Here is a 23,266-nt window from a genome sequence, read left to right as displayed (position 1 = left end):
TAGAGTCCAGGCACCTTGACTGTGATAACACTGAAGCTGACAGTAGAGTCCAGGCACCTTGACTGTGATAACACTGAAGCTGACAGTAGAGTCCAGGCACCTTGACTGTGATAACACTGAAGCTGGCAGTAGAGTCCAGGCACCTTGACTGTGATAACACTGAAGCTGACAGTAGAGTCCAGGCACCTTGACTGTGATAACACTGAAGCTGACAGTAGAGGCCAGGCACCTTGACTGTGATAACACTGAAGCTGACTGTAGAGTCCAGGCACCTTGACTGTGATAACACTGAAGCTGACTGTAGAGTCCAGGCACCTTGACTGTGATAACACTGAAGCTGACAGTAGGGTCCAGGCACCTTGACTGTGATAACACTGAAGCTGACAGTAGAGTCCAGGCACCTTGACTGTGATAACACTGAAGCTGACAGTAGAGTCCAGGCACCTTGACTGTGATAACACTGAAGCTGACAGTAGAGTCCAGGCACCTTGACTGTGATAACACTGAAGCTGACAGTAGGGTCCAGGCACCTTGACTGTGATCCCCTTTGGTGCTCGACTGTGTCAAAGTGTTGACACTGTGTTGTTTGATTTCACAAAAGGGTGAAAATATCTGCTGTTTGTGGTGGTGTTGTCCTGTGAGAGCTGAAGCCATGATGTCTGTTTGTGGTATTGAATAAGGAAGTGGTGTAGTTGTTGTATTGTGCAGTGAGAGGGGTCCTTGTGAGAGGTGGTTGAAGTTTCATAGAGAGGAGAACGACGATATTCATGTCTGCATTTTGGTTTAGAGAGTTCATATGGTTCCTTCTTCAGTTCTGTGACAAGCCTTCTGAGATGCTGTTAACAGGTTTACTACTGTCAGACAAATATAATGGCTTGGCACTGATGTGTGTGTGTGTGCCGTGTAGCTGCCTGTGGCCATGAATGGATATGTGTGTTGTTGTAGTGTGTGTGTTTTTGGCTTATGACATCCCAGCACGAGATGGAGATATAGAGAGAAATAACAGGAGGGAGAGAGAGAGATATAGAGAGAAAGAACGGGAGGGAGAGAGAGAGATATAGAGAGAAAGAAAGAATGGGAGGGAGAGAGAGAAATATAGAGAGAAAGAAAGGGAGGGAGAGAGAGATATAGAGAGAAAGAAAGGGAGGAGAGAGAGAGATATAGAGAGAAAGAACGGGAGGGAGAGAGAGAGATATAGAGAGAAAGAACGGGAGGGAGAGAGAGAGAGATCTGGCTAGAAATGATCAAGGAAATGATCTCAACAGCTCCTAGCCCATCCCAAGGGTCAGTGGGGATACTGTGATGCACCTTGGCAGCGGTGTCGCCCTTGTCTTTGACCTTTAGGTGTCAGCTCGCGCGCGATAGATAAAGGGGGAGAGAGAGAGGCAGAGAGAGAGAGGGGGAGGGTGTAGAGAGAGAGAGAGAGAGAGAGAGAGAGAGAGAGAGAGAGAGAGAGAGAGAGGGGGAGGGTAGAGAGAGAGAGATGGGGGAGGGTAGAGAGAGAGAGGGGGACAGAGATAGAGATCTGGCTAGAAATTAATAAGGAAATTATCTCAACAGAGAAAAATGTCCTCATGTGTGCTACCTATATCCCCCAATAGAATCCCCTATATCCCCCAATAGAATCCCCTATATACCCCCACCAGAATCCCCTATATCCCCCAATAGAATCCCCTATATCCCCCAATAGAATCCCCTATATCCCCCACTAGAATCCCTATATCCCCCAATAGAATCCCCTATATCCCCCACTAGAATCCCCTATATCCCCCAATAGAATCCCCTATATCCCCCAATAGAATCCCCTATATCCCACCAATAGAATTCCCCTATATCCCCCAATAGAATCCCCTATATCCCCCAATAGAATCCCCTATATCCCCCAATAAAATCCCCTATATCCCCCAATAGAATCCCTATATCCCCCAATAGAATCCCTATATCCCCCAATAGAATCCCCTATATCCCCCAATAGAATCACCTATATCCCCCAATAGAATCCCCTATATTAATTAATTAATTAATTATCTCAACAGAGAGAAATGTCCTCCTGTGTGCTACCTATATCCCCCCAATAGAATCCCCATACTTTAACGATGACAGCTTCTCCATCCTAGAGAGGGGGGAGATCAAACATTTCCAGTCTCAGGGACATGTACTAGTCCGTGGTGACCTAAATGCCAGAACTGGACAAGAACCTGACACCCTCAGCTCACAGGGGGACAAACACCTACTTGGAGGTGACAGCATTCCCTCACCCATTTGCCCCCCTAGACACAACTACGACAACATAACCAACAAAAATGGGTCACAACTCCTGCAGCTCTGTCGTACACTGGGTATCTACATAGTCAATGTTATGCTTCAAGGGCACTCCTGTAGTAGGTACACCTATAGCTCATCTCTTGGCAGTAGCACTGTAGACTACTTTATCACTGACCTCAACCCAGTCTCTTAGAGTGTTCACAGTCAGTCCACTGACACCCCTATCAGATCACAGTAAAATCACACTCTACTTGAACAGAGCTTTGCTCAGTTGGGGCGGCAGGGTAGCCTAGTGGTTAGAGCGTTGGACTAGTAACCGAAAGGTTGCAAGTTCAAATCCCCGAGCTGACAAGGTACAAATCTGTCGTTCTGCCCCTGAACAGGCAGTTAACCCACTGTTCCTAGGCTGTCATTGAAAATAAGAATTTGTTCATAACTGACTTGCCTAGATTAATAAAGGTAAAATAAAAAAATAAAATCATGAGGCATCAAAGCCAAAGGAACTGAATAGTATTGAGAAATGCCATAGATGGAAGGAAAATAGTATAGAAATCTACCAAAAAACTATTTGGCAACAACAAACGCAATCCTTTGTAGACAATTTCCTGGACAAAATGTTTCACAGTAATACTGAAGGTGTAAATTTGGCAGTAGTAAACCTAACAGTATATTTGACCTCTCAGCATCCCTATCAAATCTAAACATTTCAAGCAGACAACCGAAGAAAATGAACAAAAATGACAAATGGTTTGATGAAGATTGCAAAAACCTAAGAAATAACTTGAGAAACATATCCAACCAAAGACATAGAGCCTCAGAAAACCGGAGTCTATGCCTTCACTATGGTGAATCACTAAAACAATACAGAAATACTCTACGGAAATACAAGGAACGGCACGTCAGAAATCAGCTAAATGTAATCGAAGAATCCCTAGAATCAAACCAGTTCTGGGAATATTGGAAAACTAAACAAACAACAACACGAATAATTATCTATCCAAAATGGAGATGTATGGGTAAACCACTTCTCCTATCATTTTGGCTCTTTAACAAAGAACAAACAGCAAAAACATATACGTGATCAAATAGAAATCCAAGCGTTTGTGTAAGTTTATTGATAGCATGACATAACATTATGTACACTAAGCATTAAGTAGCTAGGTCACGAAAATCAGAAAAGCAATCCAAAAAAATGGTTTAACTTGGATGATTTTTGGATGTTTTCACTCACGAGACTCCCAGTTACACAACAAATGTTTATTTTGTTCCATAAAGATTATTTTATACCCAAAATACCGACGTTTGTTTGTCGCGTTATGTTCAGAAATCCACAGGAAAAGAGCGGTCACGACAACGCAGACGTATATTCCAAATAATATCCATAATGTCCACAGAAACATGTCAAACGTTTTTAATAATCAATCCTCAGGTTGTTTTTAAAATATATATTTGATAATATATCAACCGAGTGTGTAGCTTTTTCAATAACAGCGGGAGAAACAATGGCCGCTTTACTCAGTTTCGCAAAACTCACTCTGAGAGCCCCCACCTATCCAGTTACGCAATGTGATTCTTCACAGTTATTTTTCAAAATAAAAGCCTGAAACTATGTCTAAAGACTGTTGACACCTTAGGGAAGCCATAGAAAAGGTATCTGGTTGATATCCCTTTAAATGGAGGATAGGCATGCATAGGAACAGAAAGGTTTCAAAATAAGAGGCACTTCCTGATTGGATTTTCCTCAGGCTTTCACCTGCAATATCAGTTCTGTTATACTCACAGACAATATTTTTACAGTTTTGGAAACTTTAGAGTGTTTTCTATCCTAATCTGACTATATGCATATTCTAATCATATGCATATTCTAGTTTCTGGGGCTGAGAAATAGGCCGTTTCCAAATGGGTCGCTTTTTTAGCTAAAAACGAAAATACTGCCCCCTACATGCAAAAGGTTAAACTCTTTAACATGATCTTCAACTCTGGCATCTTCCCCAATATTTGGAACCAAGGACTGATAACCTCAATCCACAAAAGTTGAGACAAATTTGACCCCAATAACTACCGTAGGATATGCTTCAACAGCAACCTTGAGAAAATCCTCTGCATTATCATTAACAGCAGACTCGTAACATTTTTACCAAATTACCGTACGACACACCCCGTATTCACCATGCACACCCTAATTGACAAACAAAGAAACCAAAAGAAAGGCAAAGTCTTCTCATGCTTTGTTGATTTCGAAAAAGCTTCCGACTCAATTTAGAAAGAGGGCCTGGTATACAAACTGATGGAAAGTGTTGTGGGGGGAAAAACATACGACATTTCAAAATCCATTTACACAAACAACAAGTGTGAGGTTAAAATGGGCAAAAAACACGTTTCTTTCCACAAGGCCAGAGGTTAAGACAGGGATGCAGCTTAAGCCCCACCTTCTTCAACATATATATGAACAAATTGGTGAGGGCACTAAAACAGTCTGCAGCACCCGGCCACACCCAACTAGAATCTGAAGTCAAAATTCAGAATTCTGCAAACATATCGTCTGTGTGCAATGTAAAACACCAAATTAATGCATGCAGAGCAGAATTTGGCCGATAACCGCTAATTATCAAAATCCAGAAAAGATCTGTTAAATTCTATAACTACCTAAAAGGAAGCAATTCCCAAACCTTCCATAACAAAGGCATCACCTACATGGAAATACACCTGGAGAAGAGCCCCCAAAGTAAGCTGGTTCATCGGCTGTGTTCACAAACACAAACAGAGCCCCAGGACAGCAACACTAGACCCAACCAAATCATGAGAATACAAAAAGATAATGGCTTGAGAGTTGGCTAAAAATGGCGCCGGAAGAAATGGCAGCAGTTTAAGTTTTACGGGCGTCCAACCAATTGTGCTATTATGTGCTTTTTTTGCGTTATTTGTAACTTCTTTTGTACATAATGTTTCTGCCACCGTATCTTACGGCAAAAAAGAGCTTCTGGATGTCAGGGCAGCGATCACTCACCTCGGATTAGACAAAGAGTTTCCGGATATCAGGACAGCGATCACTCACCTCGGATTAGACAAAGAGTTTCTGGATATCAGGACAGCGATCACTCACCTCGGATTAGACAAAGAGTTTCTGGATATCAGGACAGCGATCACTCACCTTGGATTAGACAAAGAGTTTCTGGATATCAGGACAGCGATCACTCACCTCGGATTAGACAAAGAGCTTCTGGATATCAGGACAGGGATCACTCACCTCGGATTAGACAAAGAGCTTCTGGATATCAGGACAGCGATCACTCACCTCAGATTAGACAAAGAGTTTCTGGATATCAGGACAGCGATCACTCACCTCGGATTAGACAAAGATCTTTTCTACAACAAAGACGGTGCACAAGACATTCTCCAAACACCCCACAGGACCGACATCCCCGTTATTTGCAAGAGGAAGCGACGCTGAGGAAGAAGAGCCGGATGCCTCGTCCGGACCCGCAGAAGGCAACTAGGAAAGCTGCCATTACCGTCAATATTACTCGCCAACGTGCAATCATTGGACAATAAACTAAACGAGGTATGATCACAAATATTCTACCAATGCGAAATCAAAACTGTAATATCCTATGTTTCACGGAATCGTGGCTGAATGACGACATGGATATTCAACTAGCGGGATACACGCTGCACTGGCAGCATAGAACAGCACACTCCGGTAACACCAGGGGGGCAGTCTGTGCATATTTGTAAACAACAGCTGGTGCACGAAATCTAAGGAAGTCTCTAGATTTTGCTTGCCTGAAGTAGAGTATATTGTGATAAATTGCAGGCCACACTACTTGCCTAGAGAGTTCTCAGCTATACTTTTCATGGCTGTTTATTTACCACCACAGACAGATGCCGGCACTAAGACCGCACTCTGCCAGCTGTATAAAGAAATAAGCAAACAGGAAACCACTCACCCAGAGGCGGCGCTCCTAGTGGCCAGACTCTTTAATGCAGGGAAACTTAAATCAGTTCTACCAAATCTCTATCAACATTTTAAATGTAAAACCAGAGGGAAAAAAATTCTAGATCACCTGTACTCCACACACAGAGATACGTACTGAGCTCTCCCTTGCCCTCAATTTGGTAAATCCGACCACAACTCTATCCTCCTGATTCCTGCTTATAAGCAAAAATTAAAAGCAGGAAATACCTGTGACTCAGTCTATAAAAAAAATGGTCAGATGAAGCAGATGCTAAATTACAGGACTGTTTTGCTATCACAGACTGGAACATGTTCCGGGATTCTTCCGGTGACATTGAGGAATACACCACATCAGTCACTGGCTTTATCAATAAGTGCATTATGGACTTCGTCCCCACAGTGACTGTATGTACATACCCCAACCAGAAGCCATGGATTACAGGCAACATTCGCACTAAAGGGTAGAGCTGCCGCTTTCAAGGTGCCTGACTCTAACCCGGAAGCTTACAAGAAATCCCGCTATGCCCTGCGACGAACCATCAAACAGGCAAAGGGTCAGTACAGGGCTAAGATTGAATCATACTACACCGGCTCCGACACTCGTTGGATGTGGCAGGGCTTGCAAACTATTACAGACTACCAGGCGAGCTAAATCACTTCTATGCTCGCTTCGAGGCAAGCAACACTGAGGCATGCATGAGAGCATCTGCTGTTCCGGACGACTGTGTGATCACGCTCTCCGTAGCCGACTTGAGTAAGACCTTTAAACAGGTCAACATTCACAAAGCTGCGGGGCCAGATGGATTACCAGGATGTGTGCTCCGGGAATGTGCTGACCAACTGGCAGGTGTCTTCACTGACATTTTCAACATGTCCCTGATTGAATCTGTAATACCAACATGCTTCAGGCAGACCACCATAGTCTCTGTGCCCAAGAACACAAAGGGAACATGCCTAAATGACAACAGACCCGTGGCACTCACGTCCGTAGCCACGAAGTGCTTTGAAAGGCTGGTAATGGCTCACATCAACACCATTATCCCAGAAACCCTAGACCCACTCCAATTTGCATACCGCCCAAACAGATCCAAAGATGATGCCATCTCTATTGCACTCCACACTGCCCTTTCCCACCTGGACAAAAGGAACACCTATGTGAGAATGCTATTCATTGACTACAGCTCAGCGTTCAACACCATAGAACCCTTGAAGCTCATCACTAAGCTAAGGAACCTGGGACTAAACACCTCCCTCTGCAACTGGATCCTGGACTTCCTGACGGGCCGCACCCAGGTGGTGAGGATAGGTAGCAACACATCTGCCACGCTGATGCTCAACACTGGAGCTCCCCAGGGGTGCGTGCTCAGTCCCCTCCTGTACTCCCCGTTCACCCACGACTGCATGGCCAGGCATGACTCCAACACCATCATTAATTTAGCTGACGACACAACAGTGGTAGGCCTGATCACCGACAACGATGAGACAGCCTATTTGGAGGAGGTCAGAGACCTGGCCGGGTGGTGCCAGAATAACAACCTATCCCTCAACGTAACCAAGACTAAGGAGATTATTGTGGACTACAGGAAAAGGAGCACCGAGCACGTCCCCATTCTCATCGACGAGGCTGTAGTGGAGCAGGTTGAGAGTTTCAAGTTCCTTGGTGTCCACATCAACAACAAACTAGAATGGTCCAAACACACCAAGACAGTGGTGAAGAGGGCACGACAAATCCTATTCCCCCTCAGGAAACTAAAAGGATTTGGCATGGGTCTTGAGATCCTCAAAAGGTTCTACATCTGCAACATCGAGAGCATCCTGACCGGTTGCATCACTGCCTGGTACGGCAATTGCTCGGCCTCCGACCGCAAGGCACTTCAGAGGGTAGTGCGTACAGCCCAGTACATCATTGGGGTAAAGCTGCCTGCCATCCAGGACCTCTACACCAGGCGGTGTCAGGGGAAGGCCCTACAAATTGTCAAAGACTCCAGCCACCCCAGTCATAGAGGGGTTAACTCTCTACTACCACATGGCAAGCGGTACCGGAGTGCCAAGTCTAGGACAAAAAGGCTTCTCAACAGTTTCTACCCCAAGCCATAAGACTCCTGAACAGGTAACAAAGTGGGTACCCGGACTATTTGCATCTTTTACCGTGCTGCTACTCTCTGTTTATCTTATATGCATAGTCACGTTAACTATACATTCATGTACATACTACCTCAATTGGGCCGACCAACCAGTGCTCCTGCACATTGGCTAACCAGGCTATCTGCATTGTGTCCCACCACCCACCACCTGCCAACCCCTCTTTTACGCTACTGCTACTCTCTGTTCATCATATATGCATAGTCACTTTAACCATATCTACATGTACATACCACCTCAATCAGCCTGACTAACCAGTGTCTGTATGTAGCCTCGCTACTTTTATAGCCTCGCTACTGTATATAGCCTGTCTTTTTACTGTTGTTTTATTTCTTTACTTACCTATTGTTCACCTAACACAATTTTTGCACTATTGGTTAGAGCCTGTAAGTACGCATTTCACTGTAAGGTCTACACCTGTTGTATTCGGCACACATGACAAATAAACTTTTGATTTGACACAATCGAAAGATTTTACAAAAAAACTGAGCAAACTAGAATGCTACTTGTCCCTAAACAGAGTGTACACAGTGGCAAAATATCTGACCACTGTGACTGACACAAAATGATGGAAATATTTGACTATGTACAGACTCAGTGGGCATAGCCTTGCTATTGAGAAAGTCCGCCTAAGGCAGACCTGGCTCTCAAGAGAAGACAGGCTATGTGCACACTGCCCACAACATGAGGTGGAAACTGAGCTGCACTTCCTAGCCTCCTGACCAATGCATGACCATGTTAGAGACACATATTTCCCTCAGATTACACAGATCCACAAAGAATTTCCAAAAACAAACCCAATTTTGATAAACTCCCACATCTACTGGGTGAAATACCACTGTGTCCCAACACAGCAGCAATATATTTGTGACCTGTTGTGAATACAACCCATATTTATGTTAATTTATTTTCCCCTATGTACTTTAAGTATTTGCACATAGTTACAACACTGTATATAGACATAATATGACATTTGAAATGTCTCTACTCTTTTGGAACTTTTGTAAGTGTTTAGAGTAAATTATTTATTCTTTATTATCTATTTCAGTTGCTTTGGCAATGTAAGCATATGTTTACCATGCCAATAAATCCCCATAAAATTAATTGAGAGATGGAGAAGGGCTGGGGAAAGAGAGAGGAATAGTAAATTAGTGAAATAGTTTATAGATAGGGAGAGAAATAGACAATAGAAGAGTGAGGGAGAGGGTCCATTGAGGCTCAGTTGGTAAAGCATAGTGCTTGTGAGGCAGAGGCTCCATTGAGGCTCAGTTGGTAAATCATAGTGCTTGTGAGGTAGAGGCTCCATTGAGGCTCAGTTGGTAAAGCATAGTGCTTGTGGGATAGAGGCTCCATTGAGGCTCAGTTGGTAAAGCATAGTGCCTGTGAGGTAGAGGCTCCATTGAGGCTCAGTTGGTAAAGCATAGTGCTTCTGAGGTAGAGGCTCCATTGAGGCTCAGTTGGTAAAGCATAGTGCTTGTGAGGTAGAGGCTCCATTGAGGCTCAGTTGGTAAATCATAGTGCTTGTGAGGCAGAGGCTCCATTGAGGATCAGTTGGTAAAGCATAGTGCTTGTGAGGTAGAGGCTCCATTGAGGCTCAGTTGGTAAAGCATAGTGCTTGTGAGGCAGAGGCTCCATTGAGGCTCAGTTGGTAAAGCATAGTGCTTGTGAGGCAGAGGCTCCATTGAGGCTCAGTTGGTAAAGCATAGTGCTTGTGAGGCAGAGGCTCCATTGAGGCTCAGTTGGTAAAGCATAGTGCTTGTGAGGCAGAGGCTCCATTGAGGCTCAGTTGGTAAAGCATAGTGCAACGTCAGGTTATGGTTTTGATTCCTACATGGGACCAGTATGAAAATTGTATGCACTCACTACTGTAAGTCACGCTGGATAAAAGCATCTACTAAATGCTTAAAATATAAATATAATATGTGTGTGGCAGTCGAAGTGCTCTACATGAGTGACCTGTGCTATCTGGCCATTTATCCAAACACTCCTATTGGCTAATGAGGTATTATGGAAATAATGAGGCGTGAACTGATTGGCCACAATAGTTCAGTTCCTAGCCAATCGTATTTTCATTGGGCAGTTTCTGGGGATGGAATGTGTTGTCAACAGCATCATGTACAAGGAACTCACACACAATCACACTAATATACGCAAACTCACGCACACACGTGCACGGACACACACACACACACACACACACACACACACACACATACACAAACAGCTGGAGTTTTAGTCAAAGGGTTTTTGGGTTTAATTGCTTTTAGCTGAAGCAGACCGGCACCAGTCAGCCAATCCCTTGTGCTGTGCTGGAGTCAGTCTTGGGTTCAATGAAGTAGCCCTTTTCTGAGTAACTAGAACTGACCAATGCTATTTCCCTACTAGCGTGTATTTGTGAAATTGACGGGGTCTTCTAACTGCCAAAAAGGGGATTGTAAGACTTTAATGTCTATGTTTTTCCCTTACTGCAGATTACATGAGTCTCTTTCCTTACTGCAGATTACATGAGTCTGTTTTCCTTACTGCAGATTACATGAGTCTGTTTCCTTACTGCAGATTACATGAGTCTCTTTCTCCCTACTGCAGATTACATGAGTCTGTTTTCCCTACTGTAGATTACATGAGTCTCTTTCCTTACTGCAGATTACATGAGTCTGTTTCCCTTACTGCAGATTACATGAGTCTCTTTCCCCCTACTGCAGATTACATGAGTCTCTTTCCTTACTGCAGATTACATGAGTCTGTTTCCCTTACTGCAGATTACATGAGTCTGTTTCCCTACTGCAGATTACATGAGTCTCTTTCCTTACTGCAGATTACATGAGTCTGTTTCCCTTACTGCAGATTACATGAGTCTTTTCCCTTACTGCAGATTACAAGAGTCTCTTTCCCCCTACTGCAGATTACATGAGTCTGTTTCCCTTACTGCAGATTACATGAGTCTGTTTCCCTTACTGCAGATTACATGAGTCTCTTTCCCCCTACTGCAGATTACATGAGTCTGTTTGTCCTACTGCAGATTACATGAGTCTGTTTCCCTTACTGTAGATTACATGAGTCTGTTTCCCTTACTGCAGATTACATGAGTCTGTTTGTCCTACTGCAGATTACATGAGTCTGTTTCCCTTACTGTAGATTACATGAGTCTGTTTGTCCTACTGCAGATTACATGAGTCTGTTTTCCCTTACTGCAGATTACATAAATCTGTTTCCTTACTGCAGATTACATGAGTCTGTTTCCCTACTGCAGATTACATGAGTCTGTTTCCTCTACTGTAGATTACATGAGTCTGTTTTCCTTACTGCAGATTACATGAGTCTGTTTCCTCTACTGTAGATTACATGAGTCTGTTTTCCCTACTGTAGATTACATGAGTCTGTTTTCCCTACTGTAGATTACATGAGTGTCACGCCTTGGTCATTGTATTTTGTGTTTTTGTTATAAGTTTGGGTAGGCCAGGGTGTGACATGGGTTTATATGTTGTGTTTTGTATTGGGGTTTGTATTATTTGGGATTGCGGCTGATTAGGGGTGTGGTATAGGTTTGGCTGCCTGAGGCGGTTCTCAATTAAGAGTCAGGTGTTTCTCGTTGTCTCGGATTGGGAACCGTATTTAGGCAGCTTAGTTTCGCTTTGTAATTCGTGGGTGATTGTCCTGTCTCTGTGTTGTAGTCACCAGATAGGCTGTAATTAGTTTCACGTTCCGTTTGTTGTTTTGTACTCTCAGTATTTTCATGTATCGTTACGTATTCTTTCATTAAAGTCATGAGTAACCTACACGCTGCATTTCGGTCCGACTCTCTTTCTTCCACAAACGAAGAACGCCGTTACAATGAGTCTGTTTTCCCTACTGTAGATTACATGAGTCTGTTTTCCCTACTGTAGATTACATGAGTCTGTTTTCCCTACTGTAGATTACATGAGTCTGTTTTCCCTACTGTAGATTACATGAGTCTGTTTTCCCTACTGTAGATTACATGAGTCTGTTTCCCCTACTGCAGATTACATGAGTCTGTTTTCCCTTACTGCAGATTACATGAGTCTGTTTTCCCTTACTGCAGATTACATGAGTCTGTTTCCCTTACTGCAGATTACATGAGTCTGTTTTCCCTTACTGCAGATTACATGAGTCTGTTTCCCTTACTGCAGATTACATGAGTCTGTTTTCCTTACTGTAGATTACATGAGTCTGTTTTCCTTACTGTAGAACTACAACATATGAGTTAACAGGACATCGGAAGCCCCTATAAGAACTACAACATATGAGTGAACAGGACATAGGAAGCCCCTATAAGAACTACAACATATGAGTTAACAGGACATCGGAAGTACATGTCTGTTAAAGTGGGTTGTATAAAGTGGTGTTTTGGCTCATTAGCATGCTGTTAGAAAGACTCTCAGTCTATCCGGTCAAGGACAGAGGTCGTTACTGACCACTTCAGCGTGAAATTACATGTCGGTACATCATGCTTGTCAATCACGTGTTCATCGACTCACAGAACCGAACACTACTAAATTAAGTTAAAGATACAATCATTGATTTTATTCTTCAACCACTTTGGTTGGTTCGTTACATTTGGTCAAATTTGGATGTTTCTTTCATTGCTTTATTTTTTCATCTAGTAATTATTGTACCCATGATTTACTTCCATGAATTCTCTATAGGGTTATCTGACTTGCATAGTTAACGTTTAAATAAAGGTTAAGTAAAAATAGAATACAATTAGGGAGTGTAATGGGGAAATGTATGATCATGAAAGTTCACACTCAATTTAGAGGGATTAAGACAATGTACAGCATCTGTATAGATTTCCCCTTTCTGTTTTACACGTGATTTCCAGTGTTCTGTTTTGACACTCAAGCTGGGGGTTGATGATAACTAGACTTAAAGGGATACGTCAGGATGTTGGCCCTTTTATCTACCTCCCCAGAGTCAGATCAACTCGTGGATACAATGTTATGTCTTTGTGTCCAGTGTGAAAAGTAAGAGGTAGTTTCGCAAGCCAATGCTAACTAGCGTTAGCGCAAAGGACTGGAAGTCTATGGGTATCTGCTAGACACAGATAAATAAAAATGGTATCCACAAATTCATCTGACATTGGGGAAGTAGATTAAAAAAAAGGGCCTTAATGCCAAAATCCCAAAGTATCCCTTTAATACTGAATGTCCCTTTAATACTGAATGTTATGGATTCTTCTGTGGATAGTGATTGATGCCAGACTGGACAGAGGACACACTGATAATTCCCTATTGTATTGGTATTGATGACATCCTATGAACACTGTGTGATTCTGGAGCAGCTGACAAAGTCACTGCCTTTTGGTCTGAAATGAGAGAAAAAAATATGATGATGAATATTGTTACTACTTTCTATGAATTATGCAATAGAAACCATTTTCCTAACCGTATGGATTATGTTGGAAAGTAATTTAATCGCTCAAATAATTTACCACCTCTTCCACAGGTCTCGTACTGTAATAATCTACTATTGAGCAACACTGCCCTCTATTGACTAAACAACAGAAGTACAACACTAATTTACTCATTACATTATTAAACCAAGTCTAAAACGTTTCCATTCATTTTCATTGCAGGTTATGGACACATTGTCCAAACTGTCCAGCACAACGATTTCAGAACAAACTGGTATAAAGTAAGTTTTGGTGTTTATTCTAATTTCTAAATCGGAATGTGTTAACCGTTACTGATTTTGTGCTTTTCTTTCCAAAAGGCCTTTTCCTTCAGAGGAGAGTCTAGAAGAAGACGAAGACATCTATAGCCATCTGGTGGATCTGATTGAGTACGTCTTTCCTTACCTCTGGGTTCCCAGTGAGCACAAGACGTTTTCAACCAAAAATACACATTTTCAACATCTTTTCAACCAAAAAAGACAAATTGTCAACGTTTTTTCAAACGAAATACAAATTTTCAATTACTTTTCATCCAAAAACAGACACATTTTCAACATTGTTTTGTACGGTCTATCCTCATGATCTCTCCTGTCTTGTGCCTCTTGACAAATGAGGGTTGTGAGTGTCATTATAGCTAGTGTGATAATGTGTTCCTCCTGCCTGTGTGTGTGACAGTGAGAAAGCTGTGGAGGATGAAGAGGATCTGTATGACTGTGTCTACGATGATGAAGATGGTGGTGAGATCTACGAAGATCTGATGAAGGCTGAGGCTGTTCCTCCTCCTCTGGTTAGTTATCCCTCTTTCTCTCACTCTGTCTTTCTCTCTCCCCTCTCTCTCTCTCTCTGTATCTCTCTCTCTCTCTCTCTGTATCTCTCTCCTCACTCTTCTCTCTCTGTATCTCTCTCTCTCTCTCTCTCTCTCTCTCTCTCTCTCTCTCTCTCTCTGTCTCTCTCTCTGTATCTCTTTGTATCTCTCTCTCTCCTCTCTCTTCTCTCTGTGTATCTCTCTCTCTGTATCTCTCTCTCTCTCTTCTCTCTCTGTATCTCTCTCTCTCTCTCTCTCTCTCTCTCTGTATCTCTCTCTGTATCTCTCTCTCTCTCCTTTCTCTTCTCTCTGTGTATCTCTCTCTGTATCTCTCTCTCTCTCTCTCTCTGTATCTCTCTCTCTCTCTCTCTCTCTCTCTCTCTCTCTCTCTCTCTCTGTCTGTCTCTGTATCTCTCTCTCTCTCTCTGTCTCTCTGTCTGTCTCTGTATCTCTCTCTCTCTCTCTCTCTGTCTGTCTCTGTATCTCTCTCTCTCTCTCTCTCTCTCTCTGTCTGTCTCTGTATCTCTCTCTCTCTCTCTGTCTCTCTGTCTGTCTCTGTCTCTCTCTCTCTCTCTCTCTCTCTCTCTCTGTCTGTCTCTGTATCTCTCTCTCTCTCTGTCTGTCTCTGTATCTCTCTCTCTCTCTCTGTCTGTCTCTGTATCTCTCTCTCTCTGTCTGTCTCTGTATCTCTCTCTCTCTCTCTCTCTCTCTCTGTCTGTCTCTGTATCTCTCTCTCTCTCTGTATCTCTCTGTATCTCTCTCTCTCTCTGTATCTCTCTGTATCTCTCTCTCTCTGTATCTGTATCTCTCTCTCTCTCCTCTCTCTGTATTTCTCTCTCTGTATCTCTCTCTCTCTTTCTCTCTCTCTCTCTGTATCTCTCTCTGTTTCTTTCTCTCTCTCTCTCTGTCTCTCGCTGTTTCTCTCTCTCTCTCTCTCTCTCTCGCTCTCTCTGTTTCTTTCTCTCTGTTCTTTCTCTCTCTCGTTCTCTCTCTCATCTCTCATTCTTTCTCTTGTTCTCTCTCTCTCATCTTTTTATATATATAAATAAATATATATATAAATAAATATATATATATATATATATATATATATATATATTTCCATCTCCTTCTCTCACCTCAACCTTAAGCTGCTGTCTACTCCAGTGTTATGAGTGACACCTACTGTTAGTGGTTTTTGGTTGGAGTTCTGTATGCCCTTACTCAGGAGGTCAAACACCCCACATATGGTGTCCATGATTTAATGCTGAAGGCTCTGCTTAGACAGCTGTGTTGTATGTGTGTGTGTGTGTGTGTGTGTGTGTGTGTGTGTGTGTGTGTGTGTGTGTGTGTGTGTGTGTGTGTGTGTGTGTGTGTGTGTGTGTGTGTGTGTGTGTGTGTGTGTGTGTGTGTGTCTGCTTCCAGAAGCAGGTAGAGACAGACATAAGGAGCTGCTGTCTGACAGAGATCAAGCAGACTGAGGAGAAGTACACAGAGACTCTGGACTCCATAGAGAAGGTATTACTGCCAAATACTGTACCTCCCCTATCTTTCTGGTGTTCCTGCCAAATACAGTACCTCCCCTATCTCTCTGGTATTCCTGCCAAATACAGTACCTCCCCTATCTCTCTGGTGTTACTGCCAAATACAGTACCTCCCCTATCTCTCTGGTATTCCTGCCAAATACAGTACCTCCCCTATCTCTCTGGTGTTACTGCCAAATAGAGTACCTCCCCTATCTCTCTGGTGTTACTGCCAAATACAGTACCTCCCCTATCTCTCTGGTGTTACTGCCCAGTACATCCCCTATCTTTCTGGTGTTCCTGCCAACTACAGTACATCCCCTATCTCTCTGGTGTTCCTGCCAAATACAGTACCTCCCCTGTCTCTCTGGTGTTACTGCCAAGTACAGTACATCCCCTATCTTTCGGGTGTTCCTGCCAAATACAGTACATCCCCTATCTCTCTGGTGTTACTACCAAGTACAGTACCTCCCCTATCTCTCTGGTGTTACTACCAAGTACAGTACCTCCCCTATCTCTCTGGTGTTACTACCAAGTACAGTACCTCCCCTATCTCTCTGGTGTTACTACCAAGTACAGTACCTCCCCTATCTCTCTGGTGTTACTACCAAGTACAGTACATCCCCTATCTCTCTGGTGTTACTCCCCTTTCACACTGTATACTCACAATCCAATTAATACCGAACTATTACACTTCATGACGTTGTATAAAATAGTCCCTTTATGTAGGCAGATACTTTTGAAACCTCAGTAGGGGAATTTAATGACATATTCTGCTATTCTGTCACACGTGCTGTCTGATGGGGGAACAAACGTGTTTAAATGTTTCCAGAAACGACTTTGTTGTTGTAATATCGTGAATGGTTTAGTTTAGGATTGAATGGACGTGACAGTTTCACCATTAAGGATTCCAGCTTTAGGACTGTTCTGATAAATCACGTACAGTGGGACAAAACAAGTATTTAGTCAGCCCCCAATTGTGCAAGTTATCCCACTTAAAAAGATGAGAGAGGCCTGTAAATAAATTCATTAAAAATCCTACAATGTGATATTCTGGAATTTTCTTTCTCATTTTGTCTGTCATAGTTGAAGTGTACCTATGATGAAAATTACAGGCCTCTCTCATCTTTTTAAGTGGGAGAACTTGCACAATTGGTGGCTGACTAAATACTTTTTTGCCCCACTGTATGTTGTGCCTGAAATCATTATTTTCCAGAAACTGCTTTCCTTCCTCTCCTGTTTTAGTGGAAATCTTTTTCTAACTCTCTGTTTTTCCCATCCAGTATTTTATGGCACCTCTTACCACCTTCCTGTCCTCGGAGGAGATGGAGAAAGTGTTTGTCAACATTCCGGTAAGCTACAGGACAGAAACCCCAATTACCCACAGTAACTATGCAAGTCACTTAAGTACAAATTCTTATTTACAATGACGGCCTACCCTGTCCAAATCCTAACCCGGACGACGCTGCGCCATTTGTGCGCTGTCCTATGGAACTCCCAATCACGGCTGGTTGTGATACAGCCTGGAATCAAACCAGGGTCTGTAGTGATGCTTCTAGCACTGAGATGCATCGCCATAGACCGCTGCGCCACTCGGGAGTGAGTAGAGATGGTAGAGATGGAGAGCTAGTTCAACCTAAAACAGGTGTAAAAACCGGTTGTGTTTTCTAGTATTGTTGGATACAAGTTGTTTACCAGCACCTGGTTTTAGATACACTGCTGCGCACAGGGTTTTCTGTTTCTTACTAAGACTTGTCGTATGGGTCGTATGGGTTGTATGGGGTGTTTAGGCTGGGATTCAATCCAAACCTGTATTCCCAAGTCGTATGGGTCTTTAGGCTGGGATTCAATCCAAACCTGTCGTCCCAAATCGTATGGGTCTTTAGGCTGGGATTCAATCCAAACCTGTCGTCCCAAATCGTATGGGTCTTTAGGCTGGGATTCAATCCAAACCTGTCGTCCCCAATCGTATTGGTCTTTAGGCTGGGATTCAATCCAAACCTGTCGTCCCAAATCCTATGGGTCTTTAGGCTGGGATTCAATCCAAACCTGTCGTCCCAAATCGTATTGGTCTTTAGGCTGGGATTCAATCCAAACCTGTAGCCCCAAGTCGTATGGGTCTTTAGGCTGGGATTCAATCCAAACCTGTCGTCCCAAATCGTATGGGTCTTTAGGCTGGGATTCAATCCAAACCTGTCGTCCCAAATCCTATGGGTCTTTAGGCTGTGATTCAATCCAAACCTGTCGTCCCAAATCGTATGGGTCTTTAGGCTGGGATTCAATCCAAACTGTCGTCCCAAATCGTATGGGTCTTTAGGCTGGGATTCAATCCAAACCTGTCGTCCCAAATCGTATGGGTCTTTAGGCTGGGATTCAATCCAAACCTGTCGTCCCAAGTCGTATGGGTCTTTAGGCTGGGATTCAATCCAAACCTGTCGTCCCAAATCGTATGGGTCTTTAGGCTGGGATTCAATCCAAACCTGTCATCCCAAATCGTATGGGTCTTTAGGCTGGGATTCAATCCAAACCTGTCGTCCCAAATCGTATGGGTCTTTAGGCTGGGATTCAATCCAAACCTGTAGTCCCAAATCGTATGGGTCTTTAGGCTGGGATTCAATCCAAACCTGTAGTCCCAAATCGTATGGGTCTTTAGGCTGGGATTCAATCCAAACCTGTAGTCCCAAATCGTATGGGTCTTTAGGCTGGGATTCAATCCAAACCTGTAGTCCCAAATCGTATGGGTCTTTAGGCTATAGCGCAGCGTTTTTAAACTTTACTTTTCAAGGTCATTTACGATTGAGCCGGCTTGCATTGCGTTTACCATGAACCCAACCTCTGCAAACTTTAAAAGCTGCATCGTCGGCTGTCTAGTCCTCTTTGCTGTGAATCCCAGCCTCACTGTGTTTATCATTAATGTGTTTCAGGCTCTGGTTAAAGTTCACAAGACTCTGAATGTGGCGATACAAGACTCTGTCTGCCATAGAAGTGCCCAGAACCTCTACCAGATCTTCATTAACTACAAAGAGAGGTACAGTACAACTCAACTTTAAGTCTCAGTTTTCTGTCTCATTCCCTTGTTCTCTCGTTCCTCATTCTCTCTCCCACCTTACCTCCTCTGTCTGTCTGTCTGTCTGTCTGTCTGTCTGTCTGTCTGTCTGTCTGTCTGTCTGTCTGTCTGTCTGTCTGTCTGTCTGTCTGTCTGTCTGTCTGTCTCCCTCCCTCCCTCCCTCCCTCCGTCTCTTTCTCTCTCTTCCAGGTTGCTAATATATGGGAAATACTGTAGCCATGTAGAAACGGCCATCATTGCTTTGGATGTCATCTGCAAAGACAGGGAAGATGTCCGAATGAAGCTGGAGGTAAAGTCCTTTATGAACTGTCATCATCAATCTAAATCAGTGGCCAGATAGCGCCATCTAGTGTTTAGCATTACCAACTGCATTGTACTGTATTTCATTTGGGTTTATTCTCTTAAAAAATACAGTACCAGTCAAAAGTTTGGACACACCTACTCATTCCACGGTTTTTCTTTATTTTGACTATTTTCTACATTGTAGAATAATAGTGAAGACAACAAAACTATGAAATAACATTTATGGTATCATGTAGTAACCAAAAAAGTGTTAAACAAATCAAAATATTTTTTAGATTTTAGATTCTTCAAAGTAGCCACCCTTTGCCTTGAGGACAGCTTTGCACACTCTTGGCATTCTCTCAACCAGATTCATGAGGTAGTCACCTGGAATGCATTTCAATTAACAGGTGTGCCTTGTTAAATGTGAATTTCTTTCCTGCTTAATACGTTTGAGCCAATCAATTGTGTTGTGACAAGGTAGGGGTGGTATACAGAAGACAGCTCTATTTGGTAAAATACCAAGTACATATTATGACAGGAACAGCTCAATTAAGCAAAGAGAAACGACAGTCCCATCATTACTTTATGTCACGGATCCCTCTGGAACTTTCATTGCGCACACCTGGCCCCTATTCCCACACCTGGTCCCTATTCCCAAACCTGGCCCCTATTCCCACACCTGGCCCCTATTCCCACACCTGGCCCCTATTCCCACTCATTGTATTTGTATATATGTTCCCTTTGTTCACCATGGGGAGGTCCATTATTGTAAGAATGTCTATTGGTGTGTGTGAGTACCTGTGCTGTGTGTTTTGGGCTTTTGTGCCCTTGTGGATTGCGCAGATGATTACAGGTCTCGTCCTGTGTGTTAATCATTGTGCGAGTGTGTTATTTATTTGAGGTACTCCTCGCTCTTTAAGACATGAATGTCAACATTTCAAGAACTTTGAAAGTTTGTTCAAGTGCAGTCGCAAAAACCATCAAGCACTATGATGAAACTGTCTCTCATGAGAACCGCCACAGGAAAGGAAGACCCAGAGTTACCTCTGCTGCAGAGGATACGTTCATTAGAGTTAACTACACCTCAGAAATTGCTGCCCAAATAAATGCTTCACAGAGTTCAAGTAACAGACACATCTCAACATCAACTGTTCAGAGGAGACTGTGTGAATCAGGCCTTTATGATTGCATTGCTGCAAAGAAACAACTACTAAAGGACACCAATAAGAAGAAGACAATTGCTTGGGCCAAGAAACACGAGCAATGGACATTAGACCGGTGGAAATCTGTTCTTTGGTCTGATTAGTCCATATTTTAAATATTTGGTTCCAACCACATCTCACTTTGTGAAGAGTAGGTGAATGGATGATCTCCGCATGTATGTTTCCCACTGTGAAGCATGGAGGAGGGGGTGTAATGGTGTGGGGATGCTTTGCTGGTGACACTGTCTGTGATTTATTTAGAATTCAAGGCACACTTAAGCAGCATAGCTACCATAGCATTCTTTTCAACAGGACAATGACCCAGCACACCTCCAGGCTGTGTAAGGGCTATTTGACCAAGGAGAGTGATGGAGTGCTGCATCAGATGACCTGGCCTCCACAATCACCCGACCTCAACCCAATTGAGATAGTTTGGGATGAGTTGGACCGCAGAGTGAAGGAAAAGCAGCCAAGTGCTCAGCATATGTGTGAACTCCTTCAAGATTGTTGGAAAAGCATTCCAGGTGAAGCTGGTTGAGAGAATGCCAAGAATGTGCAAAGCTGTCATCAAGGCAAAGAGTGGCTCCTTTGAAGAATCTCAAATAATAAAATATATTTAGATTTGTTTAACACTTTTTGGTTACTACATGATACCATATGTGTTATTTCATAGGTTTGATGTCTTCACTATTATTCTACAATGTAGAACACATATGTCAGAGTCAAGGCCCGCGGGCCACATCCGGCCCGCAAGAAGGTTTTTTACGGCCCCTGGGATGATCTTGATTTATTATTAGAACCGGCCCGCAGCAAGCCGGCAGCCCGCAGATCTTTTACATGCACCAATACTACATTTCCCACAATGCAAAGGTGACGCACCGAGCAGTAGGCTGCTTCATTTCAATATTTATTGGCACATCAGTCGTCAGCATCACAGTAAAATTAACTTTCAGATACCCATCAAAAATGGCAAAACGGAAGGTGGATACTGAGAACCGGGGGTTTCAAACAAGGTGGGAGTCGGAGTATATGTTCACGAAGGTAGCTGGAAAACCTGTGTGTCTTCTGTGTGGAGAAAGTGTGGCGGTACTGAAAGAGTATAATCTGAGACGACATTATGAAACGAAACACGCGGACAAAAACAAGAATATGGACATGGAACAAAGGCTACAAAAGGCAGAGGAATTAAAACGAGGCCTCAAATCTCGACAGGCTCTGTTCAAAAAAGCCAAATCACAAGGCCAGGCTGCTGTCAAGGCCAGTTTTATTTTGGCAGAAGAGATCGCTAAATCAGCCCGGCCATTTACGGAGGGGATTTCATCAAAAACTGCATGATTAAAGTTTGTGACGAAGTTTGCCCAGAAAAAAGGCAACTCTTTTTAAATGTGAGTCTGAGCAGAAACACCATTGCCGAGAGAGTAGACCAGTTGTCCATCAATCTAAAAGAGCAGCTTGTGAAAAAGGGAAAAGATTTTATTGCATATTCCTTGGCTGTGGATGAGAGCACCGACATTTCTGACATTGCCCAGTTGTCAATTTTCATCCGCGGAGTGGACTCCAACCTAAGCGTGACAGAGGAGTTTTTGGCTTTACGTCCTATGCATGGCACAACTACGGGGCATGATTTGTATGAAGAGGTGTCAAGATGTGTAAATGAGATGGAGCTGCCTTGGGAAAAACTCGTGGGTTTGACAACCGACGGAGCACCTGCGATGTGTGGACACAGGAGCGGACTGGTGGCGAAGATACGGGAAAAGATGCAAGAGGAAAACGCGACAGGTGAGCTGACAGCTTATCATTGTATCATACACCAGGAAGCGTTGTGCGGTAAAGCCTTGAAAATGGAGCATGTAATGAGCATCATCACGCGCACAGTTAACTTTATCAGAGCCAAAGGTTTGAATCACCGCCAGTTCAAGGCATTTCTGACGGAGTTAGAAACGGAGCATGGTGATTTGCCTTATCACACAGAGGTGCGATGTCTAAGCCAGGGAAAGGTGCTTCAAAGATGTTTCGAGCTTCGTGAGGAGATTTGTCTGTTCTTGGACAGCAAAGGGAAAGACACAACACAACTCCGAGACGAAATGTTTCTGTGTGAAATGGCTTTTCTGTGTGACATTACGAGTCATCTGAATGCAATAAACTTGCAGCTGCAGGGTCGGGATCGTGTCATCTCTGATATGTACAGTACAGTGAAGGCATTTAAAACCAAACTGACTCTGTGGGAGACGCAGATGCGGAAAGAAAATTTGAGCCACTTTCCCAGCTGCCAGACCATGAAAGAGAAGCTCTCTACCAGTGCGTTCCCGAGCACACAGTTGGCTGATAAAATAGGTATGCTTGCCGCTGACTTTCGACGCCGATTTGCTGACTTTGAAGCACAAAAAAGCAGGTTGGAACTGCTCGGTAACCCATTTGCTGTTGACGTGGAAAGCTCACCACCAAACCTCCAAATGGAGTTGATTGACCTCCAATGCAATGATGCACTGAGGGCAAAATATGCGGCAGTGGGTGCTGCGGAGTTCGCCCGTTTCCTCCCGGCACAATGCCCCAGCTGCGCATCCAGGCTGCTCAAACGTTGTCTATGTTTGGCAGCACATACCTGTGTGAACAACTGTTTTCTTTGATGAACC

At 43.4% G+C, this 23,266-nt stretch overlaps 1 protein-coding gene across 3 annotated transcripts in view; it reads left to right on the top strand.

Moving 5' to 3' along the window:
- Window positions 1-23,266, top strand: part of LOC115126016 (guanine nucleotide exchange factor VAV3-like) — a 208,889-nt gene that overhangs the window by 65,537 nt on the left and 120,086 nt on the right. The window contains exons 3-9 of one of the 3 annotated variants that reach the window (XM_065019257.1): window positions 13,956-14,014; window positions 14,093-14,161; window positions 14,448-14,559; window positions 15,988-16,074; window positions 17,363-17,431; window positions 19,004-19,107; window positions 19,336-19,435. In XM_065019257.1, coding sequence (XP_064875329.1) covers window positions 13,956-14,014; window positions 14,093-14,161; window positions 14,448-14,559; window positions 15,988-16,074; window positions 17,363-17,431; window positions 19,004-19,107; window positions 19,336-19,435 — 600 coding nt within the window. Of the gene's footprint in view, window positions 1-13,955; window positions 14,015-14,092; window positions 14,162-14,447; window positions 14,560-15,981; window positions 16,075-17,362; window positions 17,432-19,003; window positions 19,108-19,335; window positions 19,436-23,266 lie in introns of all 3 variants that reach the window. The other 2 variants (XM_065019256.1, XM_065019255.1) reach the window with 2 other exon arrangements.

The sequence above is a fragment of the Oncorhynchus nerka genome, linkage group LG6, assembly GCF_034236695.1.
Source record: "Oncorhynchus nerka isolate Pitt River linkage group LG6, Oner_Uvic_2.0, whole genome shotgun sequence".
In the NCBI taxonomy this organism is placed as follows: Eukaryota; Metazoa; Chordata; class Actinopteri; order Salmoniformes; family Salmonidae; genus Oncorhynchus; species Oncorhynchus nerka.
This window is presented reverse-complemented; position numbering and strand designations above follow the sequence as displayed.